We start from the raw sequence: 13,977 nt of genomic DNA, 5'->3' as shown, positions 1-13,977 counted from the left end.
AATCAATGTGCAGGATGCATTTAAGAGTTTTAAGGTAGTAATGCGAACACTTGAGACATTAAAGAATGCATTCAGATATAGGTTTGGTTTAATAAATGATACCGTGTGACAGCAGCAAAAAAAAAATCCAACAAATTGAAATAAAATCTCTCATTCTGAGTTTGGTGGCAGCAGATAGCTTGACTGGCGGATGGAGTTGCAGGTACAGAATCAAATGTATAGAATAAGGAAATGCTTACGATTCTTTTTTGCAATACAGTATTTAATGTCTTTGAGAGCTTCATGACAAAGAAGGGGGCAATGACACCAACAGCACAGGAGATGCCGGTCACACAGTCAAACGATACAGCTGACATCAGTAGGAATATGAGCGCTTTGCTAGGAGTGCATTAGCAAATACCTAGTGTAGCTACAAATGTAAAGGTGTAGGCTATAATGGCCACTTAATAATGATCTGTCTCCTATGCCCACATGCGTTATTTAACAGCATCCCTTGCTATTAAAACTTAAGAGTGCCTGCATTTATTTAGTTTGATGGGGGTTCTTTGAGGAGGGAGGGGTTATCAGTTTCTCACCAGGGAATACAATGGAGAGGCTGAGTTATTGTTGTCTGCTGCTGTTTAAAATATACAGCTGTATGTTCAGCATGAGCTCTGGTGGCCATGGAGATTTCTCCTTGAGGATGCTGTGAGGAGGGTGCTCTGTATGGGAACACTGCCAAATTAAAAACCACCGCCGTAGCTTTGGAGAGTTAGGTCAAGTCGTACAAGACACTAGAAAAAGTTCCTTACTCGGTACAATGCACAAAAACTTGTCCAGATAGAGATTTTAAATGGGTATAAGACTGTATACTGCAGGAATAACACAGGGTAATAACATCTAGGAGTAGTGAAGAAGGTGTAAAAACCCATGTTTGTTATTTTAGCTCTCATCATCTTGGTATTGTTCTTTTAACCGGACATGAACATATTTAGACTAGAGGGAAGAGCAGGGGAGTTAAGAGCTAAGCTTGGGTAGATATTTGCTTCCATAATTTGTTACAATAGGAAACTTGTGACTTTGGTACAGGCTTAACAACAACATATCAAAGCAGCACTACCTTAATTATGCCTAAATTTAAGCCTTTGTGTGATTTTAAGGAGTAAATTATATAAAAATCAATTGCCTGTACAACTATAATGAGGTAGAAAATAATGAGAGCAAACCGTTTTATGCCAAGATGTAATCATGTATATGTCGGCCTAAATTTGGGTATTTTAACATGAGAGTCTATTAGGGATCGGCTCTCTTTTGAAGCCAACCTCAAGTGGCCACAAGAGGAACTACAGTTCTAGATTTCATTTTGGCTTTTGAGGTTGCTCGTTGATGGGCACAAACAAGAAAGTGGTTGTAATATATAATATACATATATTTTGGTTGTGGTAACTTTGTCTATAAGTCTGTGACTCTTACTCTAAAGTTCGGGTGTCACAATGCGCAGCTTTGGAAAACCTAAAGAACTTAACTTTTAATTACATTTTACAGCTTTCAACACCATTACCATTTATACTAGACCGATTATTCTGATTATCATTATTATTATTATTATGATTATTATTATTATTAAATATATTAAATTCAGTCTGGACAATGAACTACCATAGCTTTTGTAATTTTAGACATTTATCACGTAGTTTCATTGGTCCGGACAGCTGAAGATCACAGTGGGCTGTATGTGTCCGACGATGTAACATGACTTTGACGTCCCTGCTTTTGAGGCTTTACCCGTGAGGTTGTTCAAGACTGACAACAAAAAGATGACATGTTTTTCTCTGTTAAACCATTTTTTGTAGATGTTTAAGGGGGTGATGTGTTGTGACAGTTAAAATATATATTTAAAAACAAGATGACGTGTAAACGTGTCGCATTATTAGCTTTTACAAAGGACAGACAAGCTCTCTTTTTTTTTGTTACTTTGAATCCCTGTGCTCCCAGTTGAGTTTGCTATCCAGCACATGCCAAGGGATCAGTAATTATTCATAGTTGATGGGTGCACCATTTATTATGGTAATGTGGCAGGAGAGTTACTCCATTCTCTAAAAACCCACCAGTATGAGGTTTATTAAGTCAAATAAAAAATGTAATGCGTGCCCTCCAGTGGTTCAGGTCCATTACATGACTCATTCAGTCAGTCCTTTGAGGCTTGTGGTATTTTTTTCAGTATATATGAGTTATCATACAGGAAATATTATTTATGATCTAATAATGATAACGTCTGTGAGGTTTTTTTTAATATATGTTTCAAACTGGCAAATTGCCCGATTTACTTATTGTATCCCATTACACTGAAGAGTATTTTATATGAATATCAGTAGGTCCCTCTTTTATCGTGAGCATGGAGACTGGCCACTGTATTAGGTACACCATGCATGACTCCTTCTGCTTTCAGAACTGCCTTAATTCTTCACGTCATAGATTCAATATGGAAACATTCATCAGAGATTTTCGACCCATATTGACATCATACTGGCATCATGACATTGCAGCATATTTGTCAGCTGCGCATCCACAATGCAGTTTCCTGTTCCAACGCATCCTAAAGGTGCTTTACAGGATTGTGATCTGATGAAGGTGGAGGCCATTTGAGTAAAGTCACTTTCATGTCCCCCCACCCAGCAGTGTGAACCATTATTCAAGGCAGGATGGATCCCTGCTTTTCATTGCAATTCTCGATCCTGTCAAAGTGTCCACATGTACAGAGTTGCTGCCACATCATTGGCTAATATTTGCATATAAGCTATTAGGTATTAGATACTGGCATTAATGAGCAGCTGAAGAGGTCTCCACTAATAAAATGGCACTTAGTATATAACTTTTTCTGTGAACTGTTTCATTAGATGTGCACTTTCATTAGAAAACTAATTGTGTTGAGGCTGGCATGCAGAAACAGTGTGGAGAATCAGGAAATTGGCATCAGAAATATGAAATAATTTCTGCTTTTCTTCTGTTATTTGTATTTCTCCTCAAACAGTGACTGACTCTGCTACACTGTATCATCCTTACGAGTCTTGACTCTTTATTATTTTGACTGCTAAAGCATTTTATTGGTGGACTTCAGTTTGTGCAGCATACCATGACTTTGTACTCTTAATTGGCTTCATAAAATTTATAAAGCATGCTTCTAATGCACATGTAAGCCCTTATCTAATTATTTTCCAGAAATGTAAATGTATTGATTTTCAAGGGGAAATTTATAAAATTGCATAGAATTACATATTAATTCAAATTAATAACACTGAATTTTTAATTTACTTTGGTGTGTAGATAGGTGTTATAATTGTTTAAATAAAATTCCTGCTTGGTTTTTGTGTTTTGTCTGACACCATTAGACCACATGTATCTTAAATTAATAGTAGTTTGACATTATAGTACAAATGTAATCAGTTTTTAATTGCCTTTAATTGCCTATAACTTAATTTGTTAGCTAGCATAAGTTTAAAATATACTTACTTATTTAACATTATCTACCTTTTTGCCTGTAATGTGAGGAGAGTAGTTGTACATAATACTTCTAAACTGCCAAGCACAGAGACCTACAGGGCTGCTGAAGCTTTAATTTAGAGTGCTGTGATATTTTTTCTGTTACGTGTTTAGATTTTGATTCTTGTTGAAATGTAATGTCGTTTCCAGTGTGTGTGGGCAAGAGAAGTGTAAAGTCAACAGGCCACCACTATTGCAACTCCTGTAGTGATTAATGGCCAGTCACTGGTCCTCTTTAAGGTTGTTTTTCAAATGTTAATAAAAGCAGTATTGCTGTTTAAGTGCAGTGTGTAGTCTATGGCACACGGAGATGCAGGAAAAAGTGAAATCTGTCTTCAACATGTAATGTAACCACTGTTAAATTTCATTCGTTTTCTGTCTTTCTAAATAAAATATTTTCTTCTATAACATTTTTTAAATTAATTTTCAGAATTTATTGAATTGAATTTATTGAATTTATTCATAAAATCCTATTATAATACAAGAAATTGTTTGCCCATCCTACACAATCAGGAGTTGAGCAAAAAAAAACAAAAAAACATGGCATATTTTAAAGGCCCTGAAGATTCTTATCTATATCAGATATGTCATCACGTTACCTAGCAACTACCTAGCAACAAGCTAAAATGACCCATTTTTAGTATTTATGCACAAATGTATTTAATTTATGAAATCATTACAGCATCAATACATTTTCAATTCATAACAGCAACAGCAACATCTGCTTTAGTTCCTCAAAACTTAAATTCTCGGTACATTATTTTGTTGTCACGCTGCCTAGTAACCACCTAACAACAGACTAAAATCACAAACAATACTTGGGTTTGGGCATGGCCTCCTTTAATTTTTAATATTTCTACAACATCAGTGTGTGTTTTTATCTCCCCAAAGAACCTAAATAATTTTTTTAAACCTAAATAAATATGTTGCAAAATATGATGCACTTTAAATGTTATATATGCAAAATAACATATAATTATATATATAAAAAAGAATATGTCAGAACGTTCAATAAACTTTTTTTTTCATTCAATTCTCTGTCAATTATGTCATGGTTTAAACTTTAAAAAGTATGACACAGTCACTATAACCAAGCTGGAACTGTACTGCTCACCACTTTTAAGTGAAAGTTGCATCATTTTTGAGGCAATGAGTTTTTAGAATTCTAAAACCAATTTAGCAAATATTAAAGTGCAGGCTGTGAAAGCATTTCCTTGATATCATCCCTCAATGTGATATTAAGTACAGTGGGTAATACTTGGTGTAAAATACAAGGGTTTTGCAATATAAACTAAAACCATAATGAGGTTTTGCATTGTGAGTGTCCCATGTCTCTAAAAGTCTCCTAAAATAGATTTTCTACAGTCTCCCCATTTTGCCCAAAGACATTTCTGGTGCTCAGTATGTTCACTGCATCAAAACTTGTGTGACACAGAGAGCAGTTTATAAACCACTAAATTGCATTAGCAGCAATAACACTGTTATTAAGACACCTACACTGCAGTGAAATTCTGTCTTGAGGATATTTTTCCTAACATTTGAAAGAGAGCATGTTGATGTTGTTTGCAGTGGTGCTTTTTTGAATCAGGATTGGCCCTATTTCTATTTTTGGAATACTGCTATTATTTATGAAGTTTTGTGTTTCTCTTCAGGGAGAGCTGAATGCATGATGAAGTACAAAGGTCTGCCTTAACTTAGTTCAAAGTGAATTGTTCACATCACGCTCTGGGAGCTTTGCGTGTGCATCCTTGAATAGCTATAAAAACAAATACAAGAACGTAACTCCGTCCTAGGCTGGCTGGATGCATGAACATGTGGCGACCCTTATGTTTGTCCCACTCAGAGTTAGACGAGTAAAAATCATATTGTGATCAGATTTCTGCGATATTATGAGTCACATGCAAATATTAATACAGGCCTGATAAAGATATTTAATAATTATTACATATGGCTTACAGGTAATTGATTTTTTGTTGTTAATTGTGATTTTGATGAAGATTTAAAGACAATAATGGTCAATTTCAGGATAACTATGATGATGATGATGCATGATGTTTATCTGCACTGTGTTGCTCCATTTGCTTGTACTGTGTCCTCACACAGTACCCCCGAGGGCTCTTGTGAACTGGTTTGTTACTTTTTGAACAACACTGGAAACCCTGGCCTTCATCAATTGGAGATAAAGTATCTGAATTTCAGGAGCGGGACTACGCCTCCAAACACGCTCCTCCCGGTTCTCATCTATATATATTCCCCCAGTTATACAAGCTGTTCATTCTCGTTTACAGAGAGGATGTGGGTCCAGCGAGTGAATAACATTGCCCAAGTTTTACTTTCCCATCTTTAAAAACCTTCTCCACACTACCTAACCCCTCCTGCAGCCATCTCACATGCTTGAGACTGCGTGGCAGCAGAAACATTGACTCATTGCATTTTTTCATACTCTTCAGCTTTGATATGACTCCTGATTTGCCATTTAGCAAGCCAAAATATTTCCAGTGAAGCACTGAATAGAAAGCAGTGTCTATATTAAGAAAGACAGGTAGTGTCTGTTAATAACAGGAGGAATCGGCATGAATCAACTGAATGAAGTGCTGTGCTGGATCAGCAAATGCAGCTGTCCTAACATTCATACTTTAATTACATGCTTTGTTGTAATATAAAACTTTTCCAGTGGGAGGAAACGGGTCTCCTGACATGTGAAAATGCTGCAGTGTTGCTGTTTGTAAAATTCATGGGCACATGGTGGATTGTTTAAAACTTCAGCTGTGCAGAGTAATCAATTCTGCTTTAACAAGCACTGACAATCCCACTGTTTCTTAATGGTTGTATGTACCTGAGTGTTTTTTACTCTCTCATATATAAGCTATCAGTGAGTAGTAGAGACAGTCCGTCTGTGTCACTGTGTATTCTGCTTAGTTTGATTGTTTGATCGCTGTTCTGCATTAATCCATCTTCAGGGCTGGTGCTTGTATAAATGATCAGTATACAATTTTTAATCAATGTTTCTCGATGTGCTGTCTGTGTGGTACACTGTTTTTAAGATTTTGCATATAACAAGTATTTTACTTTCAACACTGTAGTACAGTATGTTACAGTGTGGGCCCTTTAACTGTCGCATTCAAGGCCTGCTTTCAGGATTTCTTAGAAATATGCAAAATCAATCGCCACAAGAGAAAAGACTGAGCGGTACCCGCTGTTCTTCCCTGTGCCGATGTACAAGGCCTGCACAATTACCCTCTCCTTCTGTTGTTTTGCAGCCTGTGTTGATGTCTACGGGACACACTCCAATGTACACCTCCGCTGTTTCCACACTGGTAAGAGCACAGCAATCCGTGCTGGTCCATCAACGTGAAAGTTACCAGTATCATCATCAGTCATCATAATCAGTGTGATTTTTATCTTTGTTCCGTGTCTTTGGCTGGCTGTCTGATTGCAGAGAGACAGCTGCCCATTCATCGCCATTTTATCTGTACTGCCAGAGTATGAGGTCATCTGTTTCTGATCATATCAGCGGCTTCATGCTCACTGTCATTCAAATCTCCTTTGTCTAACAGATTTGTTCTGCTCGTACTCAGTGGCTATTTTTGGGACTAAAATCACAGAAATCACTAAAATAGTTTTTCAAATGTTGAAAATTCAATCACACCACAAGACTCAGATCTGTCGTTACGTGCATGTTTCAGTTCCTATGTTCTAATTAAACAACACATAATCTACCATAGCATTTTTGTGCATGTAGAAGTTCATATTTCCCAACAATCCTAAAACATGTAACACAATGAGAAAACTATCTTTGTGGTCAAGACACATATGTAAAGTCCTGATGTATGTCGCTGCTAAACCTTTAGTGCTACATTGCTAAACCTTTGTGGCATGGATATGGACAGACAGAGACAAGCAGAGATTTGCAAGGGGAGACTGAAACCTGTAGGTGTCAGTGTTAGACCGTGCACACTCAACTTTCATAACCTTGAAAAGCTGGCTGTCCTGCTTCCTCTATAAAGCATTTTTGTGAGGTTTGAGAGAGGTTGCATTTGCATCTTGCTCAATGTGTTGCTCGCAGTTGCAAGGCGAAACGTGCTTATAGTGGTCCAGAAATGTATCTATCACCACTGAGAAGTTTGTTCCTTCCTAACCTTTTATTAGGATACTCAATTTAATTACATTTTATTTATGTAGCACAAAAATCATAACAGCAGTCGCCTCGTGGTGCTTTAGACTGTAAGGTAACCAAGAGAAAAGCCCAACAATCGAAGAGCCCCTTTGACCCCTTTTAAGTAAGTGGTTTGGGAAAGGTGGGAAGGAAAAACTTCCTTCGAACAGGAAGAAACATATGGCCGAAACAGGGTCAGAGGCTGCCATCTGGCCAATTTGGGGTGAGGGGAGGAAGACAGAACAAAAGACACACAATATTATATTGTGTTTTTATTAGTCGAAAATCTGAACATTAGAAATGAGCTGCTACATAATTACTTTAAAAGCAAAAAGACAGGATCATTGAAATAAGTGGAGTTTGGCTTTCAGTCTCTCCGTGTCTCTCGAACAAGTAGTTACTCTTGTAAACTATACGTCATTCTTTGTCTTTGTGGGCCTGCCCTGACTTTGAACACAACGCAATTAATAACACATGCTTAGAATTAAACTGTTTAACATATGGGAGACCACGCAGCCTCCAGCATGAAGTCATCAGTAAGAAAAATGTGTTTGTATGCGTTCCTTCAAACATGCACAGAACGACTGCATTCTGTTGATGCATGCACTCAATTTTCCCCACCGGTCGGGTTAAGTGTGTCCTGTCTTCAAGATGCATTGCGGCAATGCCTTTGTGTGTGGACGTGTTTGCAGCCGATGTAATGCCCGTGTGGTTGTCATTGATGTGTAGGTGGTATCGTCAGTCTGTGTCTTTATTGCTCTAATGGTGTGGGGTTTGCCAGTACCACTCCAGGGCCCATTGATTTATGGGTAGGATTGTCTCTGGAAGCACTGCAATGGTTTGGCAAGTAATAGAAGGTCTTTGGGTTATGTACATGATTTAGCAAAGAGGTGCTTTAGCTTCAAATGACATCCATTTTTTTAAACTTATCTGATAATGTAATTAGAAATCTTTTTTTTCTTCACACTGCGCAGAACTTTTGATATCGATCTGAGCTCATGCTGATGAATCTTCCCGCCTTTTACTCGATGTGACTCTTCGAGCCTGCATAAACATAGAAACTGATGTGTTGACTGCTCTGCTTTTATTTATCTGCTGTTGGTTTACTTAAAGTTCACGGTCTAACAGCAAATGAAAGCTTTTTTGTGTCACATTGTATCCAGTCTGTAACACGTGGAGATTTCTTTAGAAAGTGAATTCACTCTTTGTTTTCTTATTACAAGTTTATATGAAAATAATGCTTTAAAGGGTTAGGGTCATCTGATTCGATATATTCTGAATGTACTGCCCTGAAAGCACTGTTTTTGTTCTCTTTCTCTTTATATAATTCTCCTTAAAGACAGAGATCTGTCTAAAAATGAAAAAACAAAACAAAAAAGGCTTTTTTAATAATGTATGAGGTACTTTTATTGTGACAGTTTTGAATTGTTGAGATAAAAACTCTACACAGTGCTTATCTTTGCCATTAATCCTTCACCTAACAAGCTGAAAGTGAGAAGCAGAAGGCTGTAAGTGCTTACTGAAGACTCCCACCAACCCATTTGTTATACTCCTTCAGTTCTAATGAAAAAGGATGCATATCACTTTTCTTGTCTCCAACCACAGACGCAGTACGCAGCCCAAATCAGACAAATCCTTCTTCAGACAAAGCAGTTAAACCCTCTGACACGTGTCTGACACTTTGCACAAAAAAAAAGACAGTTTGTTTTTAACGCAAGGATCAGTTACACGTTTCTGTAGAGATTCCCCAAGAGCTCTCCATTATACCTTCCCCCTTTCTCTTCTCCATTCTTGTCTGGTCAGTATCTGGTTTCCATCTTCATTTTCCCATCCTCCCTATTTTTCTTTAATAAATGTTTAAATACGTCCCTGCAGCTTCAGTGTAATTACTGAGCAGCCGCAGCTCAGGTCCTTTGGGAAGCAGAGGGGAGAGAGAAAGAGGGGGAGAAAAAATGCTGAAAGAGGATGAGAGAGCTGTTCGTGCTGAATGGCGGAGTAAAGGATAGAGAGGGCCTTGCAGAAGGGCGAAAATATTAGATAGGTAAATGGAGGGATTTTATTTCACAGAATGAGAACGTTTGCTGACAGCTTGTCCTTCAGCATGTCCTTGCTTAAGTCTGTTCAGTGTGCGTGCATGCATTTGTGCATATATATTCCACGCCTGCCAATCCATCTGTCTTTCTGAAAGAGAGAGCTTGCACAAGCTTGGAAAAAGGATCATTTAAGCCTTTTTTTCTGTACATGGTGGTGTGCTTTCATAGTAACCTCACGTCCTGTTTAATTATTCAAGGTAAAATGGCAAACAAACCCCTCCTCTTTTCTTCAACTCCATATTCGGTCAAGAGTATTGCTGTCAATAGTGATGACAGGTCCTTCAATAAGGTTCTTAGAGATGTCTTGAGAGAATATTATTATATTCAATGTTATTTTCAACACAATTATATTCATCATAACAAAACAAAAATGCATTTGCAGGCAGCTACGTTGTTGATAAGTTTATGTAAAATGATGTTTTATACTGATCGCCCAACTTGAAAATAATTTGTGTTTGCAGTAAAGCTGCAAAAAACAATATTCACAGTGAGCGGACGTCACACGAGGGCATCGGCATCTTAAACCAAGATAAACAAATGTTAAACCAGCCACTCTCTGTTGCTGTTTTTGCTGTTTAAGCAGCGCTAACATGGTGAAGCAGAAAGCCGAAGAGAGCAGAAGAGACACAAATATTGAGCTGAAATTAAATAAATTTAATGAAATTAAAAGGAGGATTTGTTCATTATGTGCAAACGCTGCCCTGCAATTACTCCAGCTTCTCCTCACGTCGCAAATAAAAATCTCCTTTGAAGGGCCCTAATTTACGGACATATACAGACTTTCAAAAACAGCTCAGGTCTGGCAAAAACGTCACATGGCAAGCTTCATTTTTTTCCAACCAAGCTGTCACTACTGTGTTCAGGCTTCATTCTTTTTACTAGAACTGGTACAGTACTCACAAACCTTTCAGTGTCGAGTGTTCCCTAAGAAAAAAGGGAGGCCAGTTTGCGCCACTTGTCCTTCTTAAGTTCAGTCAAAGTATAATTCCTCAGCCTTTCACATCACCAGCGTAGACATTATACAGTGAGACAGCTAAGTAATTGCCATCAAACTTTCCTGCCTGCTCCTCTTTCTCTCAGCAGCAGGGATGGGAGGGGTACAGTACAGTAGCAGCAGAAAATGTGAACTGCGTTCTCTCTGAGCACAGACCAGTAGCAGGGAGGCACGGCTATCGTAGTCCACTACCAGAGAGGATGGAGAATGAAGGGATCTATTTCTTTTTATTCTGGATAGATGGCTTCCCGAAGAGTGGATGATCGGGTATCAGATAACAACAAGACTTACTGGCAACAAGTGATCAGCCTCAGCCTTGGTGGATGAAATCTTCAGCACCGACTCAACAGGAGGAAAACATTACTGAGCTGTGCTCTTTCTGTGATTCTGGACATGAAATCGTTGCATGTCTTGAGCATGCCAGCAGGGTTCGATTAGATTTGAGTTAAATGTAAAGCTCAAGTGTAATATCTTAAGTTGAAACAGGTATCTTTTAATTGATCCACTGTGGAAGCTTACTGTTATGGCAGGGCCTAGACCTAATGGCTCGCTTGGCAACAATACCTTGGTGGTACTTTGTGGTGAATTTGAATGAAGATGCTTGCAGAGGGTACACTAAAAAAACACCTTGACACTTTCAGTGTGTCTGTATATCGTTGTAAGACTTGAACAGGGTGTAATATTGAATATCAGTGACTGACATCTAAGGACAGAAGCACAATGTTTATGTCTGTGTGGTACGCCAAAAAGATGGGCTGCCGATTCCTCAACAATGTGCGGAAGGGCAAGAAACGTCGGCATCATAAAATGGTAGGCATGTTTTAAACATGTTTACTTCATGTTTGTTTGTTTGTATGACTTCACCTCAGCATAGTTGCACAGATTTTAATGAAAATGTCACCGGCACAGAATATTACATTAGTGTGTTTTGTTATTTAAATATTTTAAAGTATGTGCATTGTGTTATTGTGTGATTTAAAAGGCACCGGGATTTTTTTTTACTTTTCAAATTGCTGCCATTAAAGCTCATAACAGACATTTTAATCACAGTGAGCTCGAGTAATCAGATCTGCTAATACTAATCAAGTCCTGCTCAGGCCGTGTGTGAGTAGTGATGCAAATTTGCAAAGTCCTGCTTGAATTGTAAATGCATTAGTGTCCGTTTGCTGATGGATGGCGGTGCTGCCTATAGAGCCATGCCAGGGATGGCTGAATAGGTGGTGTTAAAATATAGGTGGGCAAGAGCAGCCAAACACTGTAAATCCTAACCGCCCTGATGTCGAAAGACTTGACAGAGCGGAGAGACAGAAAGAGAGCTCTGTCAAAATCCCTGCAGGGAAATTGCCTGCACTAGGCTTAGATTTCTGCTAGCTATACTCATTATTTCTCTCTCCAGATAAGGATGAATTTGACGTAATGTTCAGTAGCACCGCTGGATGCGGCTACCGTGCGTGATGAAGCCGTGCACAGGCGATGCTGCAATCAGACAGTGAGCAGTTGAAACACGTCAGAAGAGAGATTTGTGTCTTTTCTTTAGGAGGACTGACGTTTTGTGAAATTGCCCGAGTCGTCGGGCAATTCCACACATCCAGCATGTTTAAAAGGAGCAGGCTTCACTGAACTTTTTGGCTCCTCAGATATAAATAATGTTGTTAATGAAATAATTTGCTGTGCCAGGATTTTGTTATAGTGCGTGGTAGCTCTGGGACACAGAGTGAAACAAAGGCTTCATTAATGTCATTAGTTACCCCTGCACTTCTCCTGCTGCGCCATGGAACGCCTAATGAAACTGAACCATTACAAACAAAATGTAAATTATCTGCATTTCCTGCTGTGATCAGTCAAAATGCATGTTGTTAAAAGTCTGCTGAAAAGCTGCTGCACTGCTATAATGTATTTCTACAGTGTATCACATCCAGATGTTGTTTTCAGAGAAAATATGAATAAACGGATAACACTTCTTCCTCTGGCTCAGCTTGAACGTCTTAGAGAGTGTAAACAAATAACTTCCCTTTGCATCCCATAAAGATCACTGGCTAGGATTATGAAGCCATTTTATTGAAAGCGCATGTGTTTGGATTGGCCGCGTAGCTGTTTGTGTGTGTCAGAGCTGTCAGGTCTGTGAAGGTCAGCAGGCTGATTTTGTGCTGCTGTTTGCTTTTCTGTAAGCACTTTTGGATGCACAGTGTCTTCCCCATGCTAATCAGCGTGCGCTAAAGAACAGTAACAAAAAAAAAATGAACAATGGCGTTTGCACAGGGAGTCGGTCAACAGTGTATTCGCATTTTAGAGCGACAGACTGAAGATGTGAGTGAATCCCAGAAAGAATGATGAAAGAACGAGAGTACAGTGTTGATGTCTGCTGTGGCGAGCTGGTGCTGTATGAATGAAACTGAAGTGAAATAAAAGAGCGTGGATAAACTGTGACACTTCAGGTGAGCTGGAAGAAAATTCTTGGCAGGTAAATCCAACCCACGTCCACGCCAAAAATCCTGTCCACCCACTGATTTGCTGCTTTTTGTGCTATTTTCTACATCACTTTAATCCTGATGGATAACTTGTTGAAATGCTGTGGTTTAATCTGGCTCTGTGAGCTTTGCTGCTGTATGGTTTAGGACAGAATCGCCGACCATTAAGCGAGCCGGCATTATACTAAATGGGCTAATCATGCTGTGTGTCATTGTCATTACACCAGTTTACCGTGTCTTCATCATCCTCCGACTCTCCACAGAAATTGCCATATGTACGAAATACTGAGATGTTTGTTTTGAAACGATGGGCAGGAGGCATATCCGCAATATCTATGAGATGACCACTTAGTGCATCAGCTCTGTAATTCAACTAGCAGCTAGAGCAAAAATAAAACCATGGCCATGAGTATAAGGGCCTGCGTGAATTATTTCTGTGTCCATCATGGACGGATGATAACAAATGGTTTAGGAGCAGTGCTCTCCATCCTTTAGCAGAGTGATAACCAAAGCATAGTGAGAGCAGTGTCATCACAGCTTACAGCTAAAATGGTCATCAGTCTTGGCTGCGACTGCAGGTTTCAAGGGTACACTGAGAGCTCAGCCGAGACTTGCCTCACATTTGAATTTCTGCCATTATTTCTTAATAATGTTTCCTTTCTCTCTGCCTCCAGGGAAACACTCCTCCAGTGGTCGTGAACACTGACACACTCGATGGCTCCCCATATGTAAGGATTATGTTTAATC

The 13,977-nt window shown here is 38.8% G+C and overlaps 1 protein-coding gene across 5 annotated transcripts in view; it reads left to right on the top strand.

Annotated features, from left to right (window-relative positions):
- Positions 1-13,977, top strand: part of dlg4a (discs, large homolog 4a (Drosophila)) — a 60,656-nt gene that overhangs the window by 33,688 nt on the left and 12,991 nt on the right. For 3 of the 5 annotated variants that reach the window (XM_085470092.1, XM_085470091.1, XM_085470089.1), the window contains exons 3-4: positions 6,780-6,836; positions 13,905-13,958. In XM_085470092.1, the coding sequence (XP_085326218.1) occupies positions 6,780-6,836; positions 13,905-13,958 (111 nt within the window). Of the gene's footprint in view, positions 1-6,779; positions 6,837-11,273; positions 11,573-13,904; positions 13,959-13,977 lie in introns of those variants that run through there. The other 2 variants (XM_085470093.1, XM_085470090.1) reach the window with 2 other exon arrangements.

Source organism: Copadichromis virginalis, linkage group LG10, assembly GCF_057382275.1.
Source record: "Copadichromis virginalis isolate Kocher_CV1m ecotype Utaka linkage group LG10, C_Virginalis_male_GT1.1, whole genome shotgun sequence".
In the NCBI taxonomy this organism is placed as follows: Eukaryota; Metazoa; Chordata; class Actinopteri; order Cichliformes; family Cichlidae; genus Copadichromis; species Copadichromis virginalis.
This window is presented reverse-complemented; position numbering and strand designations above follow the sequence as displayed.